At 34.7% G+C, this 22567-nt stretch overlaps 1 protein-coding gene across 7 annotated transcripts in view; it reads right to left on the bottom strand.

Annotated features, from left to right (window-relative positions):
* Nucleotides 1-22567, bottom strand: part of LOC134530599 (tudor domain-containing 6-like) — a 229928-nt gene that overhangs the window by 181031 nt on the left and 26330 nt on the right. For 6 of the 7 annotated variants that reach the window (XM_063365580.1, XM_063365575.1, XM_063365578.1 and 3 more), the window contains 4 exons: nucleotides 19593-19709; nucleotides 14758-14806; nucleotides 11981-12159; nucleotides 5291-6410 (listed from right to left, as the gene is read on the bottom strand). In XM_063365580.1, the coding sequence (XP_063221650.1) occupies nucleotides 5291-6410; nucleotides 11981-12159; nucleotides 14758-14806; nucleotides 19593-19709 (1465 nt within the window). Of the gene's footprint in view, nucleotides 1-5290; nucleotides 6411-10338; nucleotides 11921-11980; nucleotides 12160-14757; nucleotides 14807-19592; nucleotides 19710-22567 lie in introns of those variants that run through there. The other variant, XM_063365581.1, reaches the window with a different exon arrangement.

The following is a 22567-nucleotide window of genomic DNA, read 5'->3' as shown; positions in this document are numbered from 1 at the left end:
ATATACACATCGACCTACCGGATGCTCGCCCGCGTCTTGTTTTAACTGTCGCAGCAATGTTTATTTTGACAGCTCAAGCAATTATCTTTTCCCGTGAGTTGATAGAAAAAGGTCGCTTCACACAGCATAAAAAAAGGAGCTACGCCACTTATTCCCCACGCAGGAAACACACTGGCTGCTGTCTTGTCATCCCCCGCATATCCCCCTTCCATTCTGCTAACATACCACGTCCCGCCTCTCGCGCGAGCAATAACGAAGCGATGTAGCAGTTGCACCACGCATTGGGTCGTGTTTATGCTTTGCTGGTGACCGCAGGAGGTCCAACATGCTTTTATTCGGTACATATGATCTTTCATTGCGTTTTTTTTTTTTTAAATATTTTTTTTCTGTTTTTCACATTTTGGTCAAAATTTCCAATTTTTTTACGGTTCCCGAGAATGTACTCGTAAAATCACTGCTTCGTTAAATCCGGTGTTCGTGAGATCGGGGTTCTGGTGTACATAATAATTATATGTTTAGTATTATTATTTTACAAATTTTAAGTGAACATAGCATTACCGACGTTAAAGGTAAGTTAATGCGGAAGGTTTATCAGCCGGCCTCAACACGCTGCGAATATTCATAAAAAAACGTGCAGTGTCGTTAGTTACTGGACATATTTGACAGTTTATTGATAAGCGATGGATTACAAGACGTCGTAGTTTATAACACCGCTAAACCGTTGGAAGCTACTAGTATAAATTAAAGTACAGTAGAACCCCTGTCATACACTTTTCAACGGAGGGCACAAAAATGGTGTATGATGCGGGAAAGTGTATGAAAAGGGAATGGCAATAATGAATTTTTTTTCCAATCTAGCATACCAGCACAATGCCAGATTAAACATAAATACATATGTGTAAATAATTGCATTACATTAATGAAAGATATGAATTCATCATTATATTATACATATAATAAAACCACCAGAAATGTAAAATACAGTCCATAATCAAGTAAAGCTGACATGAGAAACAGTGGCCTTAAAAAATGTTATGAAGTCCTTTCTTGGAGGGGGGAAAAGTCACCAAGCCTAAATTAGAAATTAAAAAAATTAGGTTATTGTAAAAAAAAATCAGAAATTTTTGCTTGTTTATTACATTTTACAAACAACTTTATGCAACAGAACAATTTTCAATAAAATTTTAACTTGAGAAACGTAAAATACAAAACAATCCAATCGTAAAAAAACAATAACAAACGGGTATATTCAGTTCAAAGATAAATGACTGCACAAAATATGAGATCCGTGCCTTGGTAAAGCACGTGCACCATTTTCATGATCATTTCTTGTTTGCACCACTAGTCTCGCTTGGTGCTGGCCATAGATGCTACTAGCGAAGTGCACAGTCTTCCTGATACTATCCATATCTATGGTGCAATAAAGTTATTTTCTTAAGTTTGCAAATGTAAACAATGATCGTTTTTCAAAATAAAAGCATTAAAACGGAGTTTATAAGGAGGAATATAAAAAAAATTTGCGAATTTTAGGACTTTTCCGCTTCGTAAAAACGTATGAAACGGGAAATTAATGGTTTTATAAGTGTATGTTCCGGGAAAGTAAACCATTGTAAATATAGTACTTTCGGCGGGACCGATATTAATCGGCGTATGACACGGGAAAATGTATGAAACGGGAACGTATCATCGAGGTTCTACTGTACTAATAAAACTTTGTTACAGGAAGCGTGGGCTTCATCCTGAGCAGGTTGAGTGGAAACAAAATTCTGTAACTTGCAGGTTTCTTGATTGGTTATTTATAACTCTATTGTAATTCTTAGATTTGGCATGGCTTGTAAATGCTCCCCTACCCATCGTATCGATCTTGAAACTTTTATTGCATATCTTGTATCTCGCACAAGTTCTGTCTTTCGCATCCTCAGTAGCCCATGGAACCTCAAGACTCATAACGACAGGAATACCTAGTAGACATTGCCGCAATAGCTTCCTAACAAACTGCACAGCGTAAGACTAAAACCGCTCGAAGACTTGTACTGAACAGAACAAATTATAACAACACCCCGTGTTGCACGCCGTAGTGCGGTTCAAATTCCCCCTTCCCCTCCGCCTCTTAGTGACGTATTGCGTCTATGAGGAAAGAAGAAACATGACACGCCTGGGAACACTACAGTCGCTGCCAACATGACACTGTACAGATTTGCCGCGTGATTATCAGACGCCGCGATGTACGTCTTATATAAGTTGTGCGCATTTACACCGCAGCATTTGCCCAGGAAATAAATAAAATTCCAGACAGTTTCCCGGTTTTACCCGGGCCCTTTCAAATTCCCGACATATTCCCGGTTTTTCCCGTTTTCCCGGTTTGGTGGCCACCCTGGTTTTATTTTTGTGCACGGCCGTAAGAGCGCTTGTGTGCTCACTGCTCAATGTTTGTTTACGATTCGTTGCCAAGGCTAATTTGTAATGGCGGCAATTTTTCTTTCGTATTTTTGTTTAGGACTTTAGGTTATTAGCGTGCTACTTGCTTATTGCTTCGTAGGTGGAAAACTGGAAAATATCTGGCGTTTATTTATTCAATTATTTAGTGGCCATATTTTCATTGAGGTACATTGTTAATTTGAGTATAAAATTACGTATTAAGTAAAATATGCCGCCACGTGTACGAAAATGCTAGCTTGTGACATAGGTGGTTTTAGCATAAATAGCTACTTAGGTCATTCTTCCACCAATGTTTATATGGTTAGTATTGTGCACAGCCACAACAGCGCTGCAAATAGCGTTCTAGCCGTTATTCAGAGAGTGGCCTTTCTATCCCTCCCTCTCTTTTCTATGAGAAAGTGTGCTTGTGAACCTCCTAGACACTCAGGCTAGACTAGCACAACTGGGGGACTGTCACTGCTCTTATTTGTAGTAAATAGTCCCTGTGCAAAAAAAAAAAAATAATTACAAGCCAATTTTCTGTTAGGTAAACATTTAAATCGATCTGACATATTTTTTAAAACTATTTAGGTATTTTCTACAGAGTTAAATCCTTAAAAAATTTGTGCCAAAAAACTTATTTTCACATATTACAAAATGATTAAAAAAGATTAAATGAATTTACAACCAGCTTGGCTATTTGGTATACAGATTAAATTGAATGCATAAATTAATTTTAAATGCATCCTTTACATTCAAGTCATTGGAGACAGATGACAAGCAAAATTGTGAGAGTTAGCAACGATGATATGCATTTGAAAGGGAAATGGGAGTACCCCAAGAAAACCCTCAGTTTGTGGAAATGTCCACCATGTTTCTCTCTAGAGACAAACTAGCAATTTGACACCACCAGGAATTATAACCACATTCACCTCAGTGGGAGATGTGTGATCAAACCTCAGCCTCTGGGGCCAACCAGTTAGCAAATGTGCTCCCAGATCTGAAATATGGTCAGTGAAAGAACTAACACATACATTAATAAGACCATTTTAACCTGTTGCTTACACTTAACAATTGAAATAGACCCTCTCAAAACTTCAGCAGCTATTCTGTATATGAAAGTCACTAGACAAAGAAAAAAATTACTCTAGTTATTTAAAGGAAAATTATGGAAAAACTGTATAATTATGTGTGCACCGAGCACAAGCAAAGTAAAAAAAAAATATATCAACTTGTCGTCGTCCAGGCTATTCCCCAGGAAAGGTGCAGCTGCCCGACTGCTCGAGGTAGAGGGGGGTTCAGGCCTCATGGCCTCTGGGGGAAGCTAAACTGGTGCTCGTAATCACAATGTCCAAGTTCAATGGGCGACTGCTGGTTTATTGACACACCGACCCTGATACATGGGGCTGACCCCGTCCCCGCCTGTGCATGTCTTAGGGGGAAGCCCGGCTCCGTGAGCTGTGCCATGCCGATCAGTGCCGCACTGCAAATCAATGCGCTACTGGCTCTGACACGAAGTCTACTGGCTACACGATGTTCAGGATATGCTGCAAATCTCTGTGGGTTGCGAGGCGTGTCTCTCGCGTCTGACTCGTGACTGTCTGTTAGGACGCCCACGCCACGAGGGCCGATCGCAATTTCTCACAACCTATATTTGTATACAAAATTAATTATGACAGCCGAGATTTTACTGGCGATGCTACGTAGTTCCGCGCGTCTAGAAAAAGGCCTATCCTCGTCCTGACCAGCGACGCTGAATGACTATGCTTACCCGCGCTGGGAAATAAACCACGACCTCTCCACTCCCATGACCGACCGGGCCCGTGACTCGCTCGCGACTGGCGCCACCCGCGCGCGGCGCTACCCCTCCTGACACGTCTCCCCCTCCCCTCACCGTCTCCCACGGAGCTCGTGACGTGTCGCAGGCGGGGCGGAACCTAAGTCACCCAGTGCACAATCAGAACAAGACCCTTCAAATAAAAGTAAAAAAATATATACAAATTCAGTCTCTCTTCTGCGATACATAAATTGTCTGCTGAAAAAGAAAACACATCACCCTCGTCGCGGGGAAGTACTGTCGTACTTGTTGGTACCACTGCGCCTAACTGGCCCCTACACCCCCCCCCCTCTCCCGCCTTAGCTACACTGCACCACACACGCATAACTGGCAGGCAGGAGGGGCGTTGCCTCGTCATAACGGCCTGTAGGGAGCTACGTAGGCACTTAGTTCGACGTCAAACTCAATTTACAGAAGTATTACATATTTTGAACAGAGAATAAATTCAACCATTATTTTTGAGAAAAAATCTATCAACACTCCAAAAAATTTTATAGAATAAAGAGTGCACACAAATGAGAACATAGGTTATTCTCACATTATTTTTCACATATGTTCAGAAGTTTCCCGGCAAACAAAGTTAACGTGACAAAGTATAAATATAAAATGCATAGTAGTTTCTTTTGTACACAAGACCATCCTGCTACACAACCCAAGATATCAATACACAAGATGCAATATTTTGTGTTGTACGCACAGCATAAAGAGCAAAGCATCGTATTTGAGGCATCCATAATCATTTAATATCAATTGGCGCTGTAGTAGAAATAATTACTATGTTCGAGAGATCAAAATACTTAATTATTGAAATTTGTTTCTTGTTTAAAAAATCTATGACGGTCAACAAGAATTTTGAAAATGGTGGTGTTCAACTAGTGAAAAAGCTGTATTTCACGCCAAAATTCATGCTTCCACAAAAATTTTGGAATTTCCCATAATTTTAAAAATGGCTGAATTTGGTCATTTTTCGCGAATTTCACAGTTCACCATTTTTTGGGGTCCCTACTTATTAATAATAAACATTACATGGCTTACCTCTATCGGTTCATCCCATGATTCATCATTTTCTTCCAAGTTTGTATGGGCAGCACCTTCTGAATGTTTTCCATTCCAAACATTACCTTTCTTTTCATTCATTCCACCGGAGAATGGCTTGTTGTCACGAGAACCAAATGTTCTCCTGCCCGAACTATCATTTCGTGCATTACTCCTATCACCAAATTTGTTCTTATCACCATCATGCTGACCAAAATTTCGCCTATTTTCACCATCTTGACTGAAATTCTTTTTAACACCATCACGGTGACAGAAATTTCTTCTATTGTCACCACTGCCCTGGCTCAAATTTCTCCTGTCACCACTGCCCTGATTGAAATTTTTTCTGTCACCACTGCCCTGACAGAAATCTCTTCGATTGTCACCATCACCCTGACCATAATTTATCCTATTGTCACCATTATCTTGACCGACAATTCTCTTTCTATCATCATTAAGTTGACTAAAATTACTTTTAACCCCACTGTACTGGTTTACATTTCTTCCACTATCATCCTGGTTTGAATTTCTTCCAATATCAACATCACGTTGGCTAACATTTTTTTTACCACCACCACGTTTGAATAAATTATCATTACTACGGTCAGAATCACCTTGAATATACTTTAGGTTTTGCCCCAAAATATGATTGTTTTTCACATCAGCCTCCTTCCAATTGTCCCCACCATCCATTCCCCTCCGATTCTGGCCTCCGCTTGGATGGCTGTCAATCCTCATTTCGTTATTATCCCAATTATTTTTCCTACTTCGATTCTGTTTGTTAGTGAAATCACCATGCTCATTACTCATACTACCATCATTTGGGTATTGGTTAGCTGAGCTTTCTTTCATATCCGAAAACTTATAATCCTGCACGCTGTCCAAGTCGTTTCTTGCAGGGACATTTGAAAGCCTGCTGCTCCTAGTTGTTTGTGTGCTAGCAAAATCATCCAAAGCAGGGAATCTTGACTGCCTGGGGCTAAGATTTACATTCTGCTGTGACTGTATGCCATTCTCAATCTGTCCCTTCCTGAAGCCCAGCTGGCTTCTTGCCGAACCCTTCTCGGGACTGGTCAGAGAACAACTTGCTGTTTCTGCCTGAAACTCAGGCTGGCTCTCCCTGAATCAGAAACAGTCAAATAACTACATAACTATAATCATATCACTTGGAACAAACAATAACTTCTAATTAATTAATTTTTTTATTATCTAAATTAAAAATTGTATTTAATTAATAGGGACAATATTATGTGTATTGCAATATAACCAAAATAACACTGTAAAGCATGTCAAAACACCATTTAGCACCAAAATGCAAGTTCTATCATGTAATTAGTAGCATTTAACCTAAATTTAATGAAAATTATAAAAAATTTATCTAATCTTAAAATGTTTTAAATTGATAGAATGCCTTTATATCTGGATTAAAAAAATGTAGTAGTGTACATGGATCACCAACATTTAGTCAATTTGTTTTATTGTGCATCTCTTATTGAATCACTTTTAAAACACAAAAACTCACAAATTTATTTTTATTGTTCTGAATTAATCATTATAGATTATTTTATTGAAAAAATGGAGCACATAAATAACACCAAAATCCTCTGTTTTAAAAAATGAAAAAGGACTAAAAATAAAACCATAAAAACTTGTCTCTATTAATTAAAACTAACAGTACAACTGCAAAGACTGTTACTCACAAGGAAATTACATACTATTAAAAACAAAGTTATTATTTCTCAATTCCAAGCATGGTGACCCCACGAAGACCTGATATTTTCATATAGGGTGATTTTACGGTTGCTTGCCACTGCCTTTTGCATTTTATGGAGGCAAGGAGAACACACAACAAACAGTCCCCACAACTTAACTAACAGTCAAGACACATCCATCTTAACCTACCTAACAAGTATAGTTTATGGTGATGGGTCGATTCCGATTCCGGAATCCTTCGGTTCCACCGATCCCACTATAATCACGGGATTCAGAATACAATGGTTTTGGAATCGACCATGACCGATTCCTGCATTGTTTTTGTAAGTTTGCAAAATACATCTCCTACGCAACGTAAGAAAATATTAAAATGTATGCAATTATAATTTTTAAACAACATTATAAAATCTTTTTTACGGAACTGAGACTTACGAATTTCGGTGATTAACGTATTTATTTACTTGCACCGCCATTTTCCCTACAGTACAAATGCAGTATCTACTTTCCCGCTTTAAGCGAAAGCATTTTTCGGAAATTACGTAGCAGCAGCACTGCATTTAATAGTAAATCTTCAAAACTAATTAGACAAAACCATCAATGCTTAAAGAAAATCATGTAAATTCTATTTACTAAACATTAACTATTTGATCATGGCAGATACGTTTGCCATTGTAAACAATCTAATTTTTTGTTTGTGCTACCTGCCATGGTAAACAATACGGCCATGAACCAAATATTTGATGACGTGAACGTGAAAAATAAGATATTTCACATCTCTGCTCTTTAAACTTTAAAGAATTATAAATAAAATAATTTTTAAAGCAATTTTACCAAAATTTACAGTGGATTACTACGACCGTATTAAAATAAGTTTAAAAGCAACATAACCAAATTGCTGTAAATCGGCTTTCTTGTGCGTGTTTAGCGATGCTCGTTTTACATTAGAAATATTTTGGAAAGGCAGTTGGCAATTCTGAATTTCCAAACATTGCTGCTGAAACGTTCGTAAATTTTTATTACTAACCATAAACAATATTTTGAAAGTAGTTGTGTTAATTTAACAGAATTTTTTCCGATAAATTTCTGAAATGAATTAATGTTAACGCGCGATTATTTGAAGAGTTTAAATATTTTGTGTAAGAAAATCTCACCATAAAATGCGGAAATTTTGAGATGCTTAAACATGCACAGATCATTCTTACTCAAGAACAGAAAAAAAATTTCTCTTTACGGTTGTTAAGAACTGCAAGACTGGATGGATTTATTCTTTTCACCAAGTGAGATAATTAAGTTCTAGTTAATATATTAAAAAGTAAGCATCTCTGACATTTTATTTTAGTGTGGTGCATATTTGTTTCCATCATAATGAGATAATAAAGTTTTATTTTTACATTTCCCTCTTTTTATTTTTTTTCGCCCTGGTCCCTTGAAATATGTAAAAACAAGGTTATATTGTCATTTTATTTGGATCATTATTTAGTTGTGCTTGAAAATAAAATTCTTAACCTAACCGTACAAACCCTCTTTTTTTACAATAACTTAATTGAGTTGATAATGTAAGGTATCTAAAATTGGTTAAGTTATAATATTATTTACAATTTACGTCATAAGACATCTTTGATTATTGGCAGTGTTTGAACACGTGTTTCGTCTAACTATATGCAAGGTTAAAAGGCCAAATTGTGCTAGAAATTCAAGGTAGCGTAACTTGGTGGTAATGAACATGCTTTTTAACATTACACAAGCTGTATATAATGTTAATTTCTGCACAGAAAATGAAACACAATGCAATTACATTTTTAAAATCATAAACAACCTTTTTTTCTCAGTCTATTACTCTGTTGAACATTGTCAGATAAAAATTAAGGAAATTGGATTCGAAGAATCGACACTTTAATTTAAGAATCGAAAATGGAATCAGAATCTGTATATTTTAGGAAGCGGCCCAAAACTAATAGTTTATTAAAAGCTAGCAAATTTATTTACTATCAAAAATAAGACCACAATTTCAAACTAAAATAGATAACCTATGAGAAAGGAAATGAGCATTGTTACATTATAAATTAAAAATTTGGTTCAAAACGCAAATCCGTAAATATTGTCAACACTCAAACATTTTAAAAATTATTAAAAATAGAAATATAAAAGATTTATTGATACCAATGAACAAAATTTTTAAACAAGTGTTATTTTCAATTAGGCTCGTCTAACTGGCAAACATCATAGCCAAAAAGCACTAGGGGTGCAAAACTAGCATATTTTAACATCGAGTAGTCAGCATAACTTTTTTTTAGTCATTTTCCTTTAAGTTCAACAACAGGAAATAAAGGCACAAAAGTACATTGTTATTCACTCACTATCATAGTGCTAACTGCATAAACTACAGACCATAACTACAATATTTAGATTTACGAAAGAATTATACAACTGTACATTTTCATGTAATTTAGCTATTTGATTTTTTCTTCAAAACCTTTTTATGCAATTAGTACGTACTAATAAAAAAATATATAGAATTATCTTTTTCTGATTATATTATAAAGCATAAGATACTAAAATATGTTTGTCCAGTTGCACTGCAGTTGGAAGACTTTAAATTTAGGATGTTAATTTGTAACATCATAATGAAAGTAATTTTCCAACACTATCATTTTACTGCTATTTTAAATATTAAAGTTTGTTATTGCCCTATTCATTATACGGCCTATACAAGAATATTCAGGGTGTTTGTACAATATTATTGTGCTTATGCTCTGTGGGCGAAGTAGCAAGGCCGTAACATTTAATTTGCAATTTATTTATGGTAACTATGGTGCAACTGTAGTAGTCAATGTGCTTCTGTATAACTGCAGTTGTTGTTATGGTAACTATTGTGTTGGATAACTATGGTGCTTCGTCCGTGTTTATTCATCAATTGTTCATTTGTGCCATTATTATTTTCAGCTAAATAACAGTAAAATAAACATTTATTTTGTTTGTTTATTTCTTTTCAATGATGCCCCAGTAGAAATAATAATTATGTGGAAAAAGATACTCGAAGCCCATTTTAAGAAACAGCTGTTACTGCAACAAATTCTACAATATTTTGTGTAAAGCACTTGCACAGAAATTATATTTTTAGTGCTTGTAGTACAGGTTAACATAAACAAAATTATGATGATGACGTGCTAATGACCACAAATACGTCCATACAAAAACGAAAATCATAAATAGAGTATGCAATTATGTACAATCAGCAACCATTGCTAGCAAATTTAAACAAAATTGTTAATAATAATGAAACTGCAGGAAAATAAGAGTGTCACATGTTGATGTACCTTAATAGTAACAAATACCTTTGTAACCAGTTCTGCATCAACCAATCACATTTCCTGCTGTACTGAATTGTACAAATTTCACAATTCCTTGGTATGTATATAATTCTAGAATACTCCTGGTTTGTATTAGTGATGTTTCAATAGCATTTTATTATTTTCCTGGACCAAACAGTAAACTAACAGAATTTTTCAAGCTTTAAAATTAGGCTCCAGTTGAGTACAGTCAAACCTCTATCTATCGTTTTTCAGGGGACCAACAAAAAAATTCAGTAGATGCGGACATTCAATAGATGTGGACTTCAACCTAAGAATTTTTAAAAAATATTTCAACCTCAAAATTAGTGTCAGAAATATATCAGTTACTTGTCTTTAAAGTTAAATCAGTTGAAAAATAAATAAAAATGGAGGTATTTTACTTAATTCAATTTACACTTGCAAAAAAAAAACATAAACACAATAAATCTACATGGAAATTAGTCATTTTCAATATCCTGAAGTCTGAAATATGTTTACTCATGTCATCAAATGTAGAGCTGTACTGAAGAAGCCGATTTTGCCAATATTTAATTGAATCAGCATTTCTGCCGACTTCCGATACGCTTGTTAATTTTCGGCCGATATTACTGAAAAACGAGAGAGACTGCCATAACCTAAAAATCCACGAGTACCCTTTTCAGTTTTCGTAGTAGTACTGCATTCTTTCAGATCGCATTATTTCTTCGCAACATGTGCCAAACGTACATATTTAAATTTAACATCCCTTTTTTCAATAATGTTCTTTAATTTTAATATGTCATAAATAAATACATCACCGTCACGGTAAATAGACATCTCGGTTGTTACGGTAACTGTAGTGCAAATGTGGTAGCTATCGTGCTTCTGTAGTAATTATGGTATAGACAAAGAATCTTTAGTTCCTTTTATGGTAATTATCTTAGGATAACAATTGGGTTTGTACTGTAGTTATGGTACATCATCCATATTTCTTCGTAAGTTGTTCATTTGTCTTTTCTTCATATTTACGTGCTCCATTACTTGGCTGCAGATTCAAGGTGATATTTACCATTGTATACTATCGTTACTGTTTTTATGACGGTTTCTTTATAAGAAATGGTTATTTCTGCAAAATCTAAGGTTAAACGATCATCTATTATAATTTATAGTGACGGGACCACATATTTTGTACGATGAATGCAGACAAAACGATAATTCGAACATCGGTACAAGCGGACTTTTTTAACCTTAGTTGTATGGCAATTTTGCCGGGACCGTAGAAAGTATACGATAAACACGGACAATCGATACATGCGAGTTCGATAGATGGAGGTTTGACTGTACTTAAAACTAGACATTTTGAGTACTCAGGCTCTCCTAAAAAAATACCCTTCTTTTTATCTTAAGAACTATTGCTTAAAATACTTTTTTCATGTTAAGTATATATACATTAAGGGCTGCACACTAATCCTTACCACAACCAAACCTTTCTAAACAAATTTCTGGTTACATCCCCGTCATCTCAAACTTCATTCTTTAATAATAATTCTATGACTATTATGTAATGAGGCCCTAGACAGTGAAACAATAAACACTTATGAAAATGACAAGGTATATCAAGTTGCGACTTATAAAATAATGTTAAATACGAACACACCGTACTCACAATTTTTTAAGGCAAACTGGCTTGTGTTCCGGCCAATCACTCAACCTGCACTCATCCTTACAGTAGTAAGCTCCACCGCACACACACTTGCGGAAAGTGAGATTGCCACACTTGAAGCATGGGAACTTTTGTTTCTGTCCAGGAGCAGGAACATCGTCGTCTTCAAGCGGATCCTGTACCTAAATTCGATATTTAATGTTTATTATGAAAATAGTTAACTCATCTTTTAAGTCTTATCTTAAAGCATTTTGTTATTTAAAAGTGTGTACATATTATTAATTATACTAGTATGTGTATTTAATTTATATAGTTCTTTATATGTATCCTTACACGGATTCAGAATCCAATGGCATTTATTTATCTACCATGCCTTAAGCATCTACTAAACTTCTCATTTTTATTTACTCATGATCCCATTGATTCATCACCTTGAAATTTGGCACAAATCTAACCAATATATGTATAAATAACATACTTTTTTTTAAATATCAAAAATGGTGTTTTTTTTTAGATATTCAATATTAAAAATTATGAAAACAATGAAAACAATTGTTTTTCTGAAGTTGGTCAAGTTACACATCAAATCGAAGCCCATTCAATGACATTTAAAATGAGCTGTCTAACAGCCTTGAAGCACCATTCGTTGGAAATATACAGGTATTTGTGTGATACAAAATATTGCTAAAATTGGCTATTTGGCATTTTTCAAAAATTTAATACGAAAAAACTACTCAAGATAAAAATTTAAAAAAAAAAAAGATATAATATATTAAGTTCTTATTATAAAAATACAAAAAATCATATAAATCTGAAACATGAAGTTTCTAAATTAATTTTTCATTGGTTGATTTGATATGGAATGACTCAAGAGGGTGAAACTGTAAACTTTATTTAACAACAGGATGGAGCACCTCCCCATCGGAATCTCTTTGTATGAAAGTGATTGAACGTCAAAGTCCCTTACTGTTGGATTGACCATGATGGTCAAAACGACAGAACTCTTTTTCACTGGCTCCATGTTCATCTGACATAACGCCTTGCGATTTTTACCTTTGGGGCTTAATAAAATAACTACTTAAAGATTTTCCGGAGTTGACACATAATTGAAGAGGCTACTCCATTACCCCGGACGTGTTAACCAAAGTGTGGGAAGAATTGGACTTTAGGTTGGACGTGTGCAGTATAACTAACGGTGCACATATTGAACATTTGTGAGAAAAACTAGGTAAGTTTACCTTCAATTTGATGTATGATTTGTTGTAAATAAGTAGTCTAAATTAAACTTATATAATATAACATTGAAACTGGGACATTCTTTTATTGACATCCTGTACATAAGTAGAACTAATAAATCTGGTTATCAACTAATCAGTAATCAGCATTTGCACATTGTGACATTGCACTGCATTTTGTGTCAATAGATTATGGTTCTGTTTAAAGGAGTTTATTCAATAAAAGAAAGGTTTTCATAAATAAATTATGTTTTTTCAATAAGGATTTGTTCAATTAGTAAGGGAATATACAATTTATTAAAAAATTTCCAATTCATCATGGTTTCTCATCTGGTACAGTGAATATATTATAATTTAATTACAGTGCTTTAAAGTATAATGACAATACAAAAACATACCGACATTCACAAAAAATAATGTATTTTGGTGTTTACATTAACATCGTGGAATTGCATAACCTCTGAACTTTAAATATTTTTAACAGAATAATGCTATTTAATGAAACTAAAGCACTTATTTGGTTTTTGTTAATACATAACTGTTGGTTAGCTTGTTTAAAAATTTGAGGTTATAGTTAATTTGGATTATAACACTCAAATATTTTAGTGCCATGAATGTATATTGTATATTGTAAAAAACTTTGATTAATGATTATTACTTTAAATTGTTGGCTAGGTTAACATATGATTTAAACGTGTTTTTAACCTTTTCTGAAATCTCAATAAATTGGGAAATTACACACAAATACAGTGGAGCAGATACGAATAATTTGTCTGAAGTAAGTTTCTCATCTTGGAAATTGAGCTCACTTTCATATTTTCATAGTCAAGATTACTTGCCTGGCTTATTCACAAGCCATCGCAACTACCATACAAGCATTAATAAAGGCACATCCAAATTGTGTTTGTTAAAAATTTATGCTTGTGCACAAAAAAATTGCACAGGAGAAGTTATAATTGCATTGCAGAACTATTTTTGAAGTTACGAACTAAGCAAACATCTATTTGCCATCCTAGCCATTGAAATTGATTGCATGTAAGGTTTTATCACTCGCATAGTTTTCCTCTTAACAGATGTTAGCTTCTCCCCATAAGAGAGTAACCTGCAGTGCACACTACTATATAAAATTTACAAATTATGGCATTCATGTTACATATGATTTTTAATTCCCGCTATGACTGTGGGAAGAACCAAACATTGTTCATCAAAACAACTGTTTAAAACCATTTATTATAATATATTATTTACATGCCTTAAATTGACTGGTCTAAGTACATATTAACCTGTTAACATTATTTTATCAAAGTCTTCCAACAAACGTTAACGTTTTTTTAGGAGATAATGGTGTGAAATTATGCTTGTCTAAACATTAAAACAAAAACCCCACTTCTCAAATTTTTTAATTCTACTTCCAACCACTTCAAAACCATTTTTTTCTCTAGTATATCAATAAAGCCATTAGCTAGCCTTCGTGTAACTGAATCACACATTTACATTCAGAAAGAGACTAAATTTATAGTTACATAAACTAACGCATACATTTACCTCTCTACCACATCCTTTACTAAATGGCAGTGATCGTCTTTGCTCCACACTGCAACAAAAAAAAAAAATAATGAACACTTTGTAACCAGTACAACTGTTTACAGTTATATATTATTATTTTTATTATGATTGTAATATTAATTGTATATTCCACGAGGGAATATTATGTATTTAATTGTTTTGATTGTAAAGAGGACAACCAAGGCATAACAAATATGACACATCTTATTACCATAGACGACACACTTTCAACTTCAGGGTCTTCTAAGAATTATTCCTTGGAAACTTTACTCATTTGGTCTTACTTCGATTCTTTTACACTCCAACATCCACGTTTTTATTTCACTATGCAACTTATTCTGTTTGCTGATATCGATAGCTCCTTGGTTGCTAGGGACGGTCAGTAAATAGATATTAGGAAGAAGAAGGGAGACGCCATCGCCATCTGGCGGAAAGAAGACGTTTCTCGGGCTGGGGCGAACCAAAGCCTTGGTTGCCGCCCGAGAAATAGAAGATTTCGCGTCATCCGCGATCGTGTCCTGCTTAGAATTCTCCTCTCTACGAGTAGAGAGAATTGTATCTGGATTAAATAAATCCTAGATAGGGAGTATCGGCGACTACGAGTGCCAACTTCCGCGTCGGTCCCGTTTTCGTCTCGTAGTGGTTCCAGACATCTGAGGGCAGCGCCAGCTGAGATTCGACCACGAAGATTGGTGAGACCAATTCAGAATTCAACTAGACTTTCCAGGACGAGAGGGATGTCGAGTCTTCAGCTGATACCCGGCGACCTCAGCACCTCTGTAGTTCGCTAATTACAGAATTACAGCATCCAGAGTTCCAGTGTAGCAGCAGACCACCTGGAGGTCCTGTGAAGAGAGCCTCAAGCCTCCGACAACGTATAGCTAGACCCGGCAGTATATTCGACGTGTTCTAGTGACGTCATTTGCATCTAATTTCCGACACCTAGATTTGACACCTTGGTTGTTTCTCAATTAACCTCATTTTAAACGTAACTTCACACCAATATTTAAGAACCATTAAAATCATATGTTTTTCAATTATTATTATTTCATTTATATGCAAATTTCCACTATTCACGTAACACCACTAAATTTCCTTTTTATAATTACTCTCCATACAGTAACCCAGGGCAGTGACGTGCTAGCTGGACTATCAGTCTGGGCAGACCATCCAGCAGTAGCGGTCCTGGTATTTACTGCAACGAGGGTAGGCGCCAAGAACCCCATGAGAACGCAACAATAATTATTTACAGTTGGTCACACAGCAAGGAGATAACTTTCAACTTCAAAATTGTTACCAGGTATCGTACAAATTTTATAAAAATATGAAGACCTATTTTCACATTTTGTATAGGAGGATTAAGAGGATAAAGAGTAAATTATGAAACATACCTACCATATGAAACAGAATTTTATTTTTTCTTACATGTGATATCTACCAAAGGAACTGAACCCCTTTACTACAAAACAAATTCATTATAAAAGGTTTGCAACTTCACTTGCCTTGCAACCGTTAGAAACTTTTTTGACAACTGTCTAGAGTACTTGCTACATTTGATGGGAATAAATTCTGTACGCAGGGAGTAAAACCAATTTTAAAAGTTGTGATTAACATCAAGGCATCTTGCAGTAAGTGTAAGAAGCTTCAATTATTACAATGTTCTTATTTGTATTTTACACCCGAAATATTTATGCATGTTGGTTATTTCTTTTGACCTCTAGGCTTCTGTGAATACAGCTATTTTTATTTGAATCAAATATCAAAAGTTTTACGAATATCAAATGTTTTTCAGCAAAGTTTAACATACAGCAAAACTTTTTTTCACAAATTACAGAAGTGCAAGAAAAATTGTTAAAATAAAAACAGTAAAATGAAAATGCGAGAAATATCCTATGGAACACTAATAGGAATGTGTAAAATAAAAGAAAAAATCTCGGGAATGCAGTTTCTTAAAATAGTAAAATTTTAAGTTTTAACATTTTGTTGATCGATCCAATTATATACATAAAAATAGAGTATTATTAATAATATTGATCATAATAAAAATATGGTGTGTGTGTGTGTGTGTGTGTGTGTATATATATATATATATATATATATACACATACTGTGTTTTATCGCATAATGATCGCGCGTGCGTAATCGTCGCAACCATATTTTAGGCTGTCAAAATTGGGATAAAAAAACTTCTCGTGTAAACGTTGCATGATGTTTTTGGTCCCGCTAGTAGATGCCAAGCGCTTTGTGTAGGTACCTTTTCCGTATAAAACAATGTTTTTAAAGTAGAAATCTAATATTTATTCGGTCATTACCACTTACTTAATAAATTAACGGAAAAATACGAAGTTGTTTGACGTGTAAATTTTCTTTTAAAGATGTTTTTAAACTGTATTTCCTTTATCTGATTTGCTGCGTTAACGCGGCGTGCCGCTTATAAAAATGTAGCCAGCGCATCATTCATGTTTGGTTATGTTGCTTCCCCTATAGAGCGCGCGCACGTAGTCGAATATCGATATCTCGCCGATTGGATGCAACACGCGCTTTCTGTCAGGTGCCGAGTTAACTACATTTGATAGCCCGCATTCTTTCGTGGCAAGTGTGTACTACGACAGGTTAGTTCACGTCAGATTCAAGTGGCTTGCGTTCGCGTTAGAGTTTTGGTTTTTCTATTTAAAGTTGAAGAAAGATTTTTGTTTAAGGAATTATTAATATAGATTGATTGGCGTGCTCTTGTATACTCCACCTTTTTTTAAATAAACGTACTTTCCATGAACGGGTTTTGTTTTTATGAATAACTTTACCTAACAAAAAAATTTTTACCGCACAATCATCGCACCCCTACTTTTCAAACTTGATTTTAGAATAAAATGTGCGACGATTATACAAGAAAACACGGGAGGGCGGTGGGGTGGGATGGGGTGGGGTGGGGGGGGGGTGTTTGTGTGTGTGTGTGTGTGTGTGCGTGTATTGTAGCAGGAAACAAATCTAAATTTCTCAATAAATCATCCTAGCTTCATACATGTTACTTTTTATTTCAGTTTAATTTTTGTCATCGAGTACCACTTGTATCTACTGGTTAACGATTAATTAACAATATATTCAATCTGACATGTTGAACCAGATATAAAATTATTCATAAATATTAATATTTTTTTAATACTCTCAGACCCCTAGTAGCCACGTAAATGTATTTCATACATTCCTAGTTTCGCAAAGTTATGAGCATATCTGCAGCAAATTAACTTTCAAATTAAGTTGCTCAGTTTGAGACTCACAATTTGTGTTCTCATATATCAATGATGCAAATAAGCTAATATCGTACACCGAGAATAATAGGGCCACATCTCAAAAAAACTAAGTTTTACAGGAATATTACAGGAGAGTGAATAATTGAAAGTTCATTCTTATCCTCAGCCATTAGGAAGTGCATAATGTTGGTACTGTTTCCATAAAACTAATCAACCTTTTTTTATATCTTACATCTTTATATCTTATATCTAGTATATATATTTTATATCTTTAAGTAGAATGTTTTTTTGAGATGTGGCCCTATTATTCTCGGTGTGTGATATGTACTGTAAGTTATATGGTGTTACATCGCCCCTGATGTCAATTTATACATCTTAGCAACTATCAAATTCACTAGTGAAATAAATATATTTTTTGGGTGTTTAAAATGCAAACAAAAAAACATGCAATAAAAAACTTTTCAATACCAGAAGAAAATATTATCCTAACTTGCTGAACAAGGGTCAAAGGTTTTTTTCTTCAGGAGTCCAGTCAAAAGGAAGCATTTCTGAGATTTTTATTCCACCAAATTTTTAAGATATTTTTTGTGCCATGAATGAGTACTCTTTTATGAAAGCCAGTATGTAACCAACATTTTCCTACACAAACAATAGAATATTTTAATATTCCAAACCTTGACTGAAAACTCTGTTGAGGGTAAAAAAAATCTATTTGTGTGCAACAGTACCACAACATAACACACCTCACTCTTAGGCAAACTTGCAGTCATGACACGAGGAAAATGAAAGCACTACACTCCCTTTGATTATGCTACCAAGTTTCTGCATAGATATTCTTCATGTGACAAATTCAGCCTCAGTTTTATAAATAAAGTCCCACTGTTACGACCCATCATGATACCCCATGAAAACGGCCAGGAGACTACTACACCTTCCACAGACACTCTCTGCCAGCGACAATGGAAGCAGCTTACATGCAACCTGACAATTGTTACACATCCAATGGAAACAAAACCTCACTTTTATAAATACACTTGAAAAAGTTTATAAACACAATTTCTATCACTACAGTATAAGTACATATCGTAAATAATTTTTTATTGTATGTAGTTTTTTTTTTTTAATCTTTCGAAAATTTCATTGCATGGTGCGCAAGCCATCATTTTTTCATAACACAACTAACAAAGTATAACTTCAAAAAAGAAAGAAAGTTACATTTTAACTTCGAAGTCAGATGGCCGGGCGGAAAGCATGGCTACCACCCCAGAACCATTGTCCGAGCTAGGAGGATAGGGAGGATCAAGTAGGTGGAGGGTGCCACATGTGGTACAGCTCTGGCCAAAAGAAACACAGCACAACGTGCTTAAAACAAATTTTCAGCAGATTTCCTTTAAAGTTTGACATTTTAACAATAATTATTTACAGTTTCTCCAAAAGTGGTCGTAATAGAAAATTTTTGTAATAAATGGGGTCACAACATAAAATTGGTTGTAATAATTGGGGTCGTAACTACTCTTGTTTTACTACAAATACTTATTTCTTGAAAAACAATCAACTGGGACATACCTGGGAAGACCACGTATTGTCCGTCTGCCATCTAGAGTTGAAGTTAACTTGTAATTGTGGGCCATGGTTGAATGTCTGCGGGGGACCGGAGCCGTATGTTCCACGTACTGTAGACCACTATAAAAAAAACTCTGAACATGATACTGTCCATGCATGCCAATTCCAAGAAAAATGTTTCATCTGGAAACATTCTAAAAAAAAAAAAGCATGCACATAGAAATAACATAAGTAGGAAGAATAAGATAGACAACAAAAGATTAAAGATTAAAACAGGGATGAAAGCAAGGTAAAGTACCTAGATATCATGCAAAATTTAGGGAATATACTAGTGTTACATTAAATTTTGTTTACAGATTTCATTATATTTTTCATTAATTTTAAACTGGATGTCCAGCAAAACCCAGAATATCCTTCATTTATCCAAGTCTTAATTTTTTCACAAACCAAAACCTGTATAATGTAACTAAATAAGGGCTGGGCCGATGCCGATTCCGATTCCTAAGTATCGGTCGATATTCAGAGTATCGGCATTGGCAGCATCTGTAAAATATTTGCAGATACTTCGCGCCGATACCTCAGTCCAAGTTCTTAAACTGTGTTATATTGTTTTTGTTAGAAAAAAATCACTAAGGAATAGTATTTCATGCAACTGTTTTTTTTTAAGTCAAAACTAATTTTTAAAATAATTGCCTATTTTTGTATTTTATGCACTATTACCCTAAGTTTTCTTCCCACAGCGCTACAGTTTTACCAGTGCTCGCGATAAAGTAAATTGCACTCGTGATCTTGTTTACAGCACTCGCGATCATAGAAACAGTTGCTGAAGAACATCCGAGTAGCTTGCCCCATCTCCATGTTATTTATATATCTATGGCTTTGCTGGTGTTATGTAGTGTTCATTTACAATTTAGTACTTACGTTAGCTTGAATTGTTAAAATCTAAACCTAAAGTAATATTTTAAGGATTTTTCTGAGAGTGATGATATGGCTGGGAAGAGAAGTGAAGTTTGGAAATACTTCACTCTTCAATCAAATAAAGATACCAAGGCTACATGCGCTTTCTGCCATGTAAAAATATCACGAGGTGGGGCAATGCTTAAACATGTGGGCTGAAAAAAAAGTGTTATCTTTAAAAGATTTGTGCAATGGGAGTGCATGACTTGATGTAAGTTTTTGGACATACGCCATTGCTAAGAACTTTTTCTGTTGAAGAAAAACTAATAAATAAAATAAATAAATAAAAATAAAAATACTCAAAAAAAGATACAAAAAACACACAAAATTAAGCAAACAATTGCTGTTGTCAACAAAGATATGAACACCACAAAATATTCCGAAACAGGAATATGGTCAGCAAACAAAGAAAAAACAAAGAAAAATGTACTAAGAGAACGAAAAAATCCCCACAAATGATGACAACACAAAAATATTGAAACCCAAAATAATTCAGCACAACAGTTGAAGCGAGACAAAAAACATGACAAAACGAAAAAACAAACAAATACAATAGTTTTACCTAAACAGAAACAAGCGACGTTTCGGGAACTGCTATCTGCTCCCGTCCTCAGGCAGAGACGCACATGGTACGGAAACACAGGTGCGCACCTGTGTTTCCGTACCATGTGCGTCTCTGCCTGAGGACGGGAGCAGATAGCAGTTCCCGAAACGTCGCTTGTTTCTGTTTAGGTAAAACTATTGTATTTGTTTGTTTTTTCGTTTTGTCATGTTTTTTGTCTCGCTTCAACTGTTGTGCTGAATTATTTTGGGTTTCAATATTTTTGTGTTGTCATCATTTGTGGGGATTTTTTCGTTCTCTTAGTACATTTTTCTTTGTTTTTTCTTTGTTTGCTGACCATATTCCTGTTTCGGAATATTTTGTGGTGTTCATATCTTTGTTGACAACAGCAATTGTTTGCTTAATTTTGTGTGTTTTTTGTATCTTTTTTTGAGTATTTTTATTTTTATTTATTTATTTTATTTATTAGTTTTTCTTCAACAGAAAAAGTTCTTAGCAATGGCGTATGTCTGAAAAAAAAGTACTATTTGTGTGTGTTTTATTATTATTGTAAGATACATGTTAGTAAGTGTTTTGACCGTTTGATGGTACTGTCATTATAATATGAAATTAAAAATATACTTTATAAATAAAATATCCTATCATAACATAAACATTTCTTTGGTTAGTATCGGCATCGAGTATCGGCAGTATCGGCCCATAAGAATTGCTATCGGTGGAATCAGTGAAAAGTGGTATCAGCCCAGCCCTAAACTAAATAAAACTAAACACAAATATTTTTGTGCAGTTCTTTAACACTGCCATGGTCACAACATACAAAAGATTTTTAAACGACATAACAAAACAGTTTACACAGTAAAAAATATCTTGAAAACTGAAATAAGATAGAGGCACCATCACATATGAAATTCAGCCTTGAATACCACAGAAGACAATTTTGCTAAAACTACACCAGCATTACAACACAGAATGAACCCAAATACTCAGTTAATGGGTTAGTAATACATGAACAGCCTCTAATCATTTCATTTTAATTCCTCGAACTAACATATTGCGGGTGCGCGGGAATAAGGGGATAAGTCAAATATTGGCAAAAATGGGTTTTTTACGGCATGAAATAAAGAAGAAAAAACTCTACAAAATGGTCCAAATGGGTTAAGTATAGCACCCTTGGGTACTATTTTATGGCACTGAACTTTTGGAGTTACATCACAAACTGACAGTTTTCGTGCGTGAAAAAGGGGATAAGTCATTCACAATGACTTAACCCCTTTTAAACACCAGATCTTCGGTGATATGTAAAGTGTGTGAAAAAGGGGATATGTCATTAACCTTAATAAGTCCTTATTTTATCGCAAAATATTTTTGGTGAATAAAATGATATATCACAAAAATCTGATACAGCACATGACCACTATTAGGTGCTTATTATTCTGACTGTTTCATGCTTCCTTTTTGT

Source organism: Bacillus rossius, chromosome 3 (assembly GCF_032445375.1).
Source record: "Bacillus rossius redtenbacheri isolate Brsri chromosome 3, Brsri_v3, whole genome shotgun sequence".
Lineage (NCBI taxonomy): Eukaryota > Metazoa > Arthropoda > Insecta > Phasmatodea > Bacillidae > Bacillus > Bacillus rossius.
This window is presented reverse-complemented; position numbering and strand designations above follow the sequence as displayed.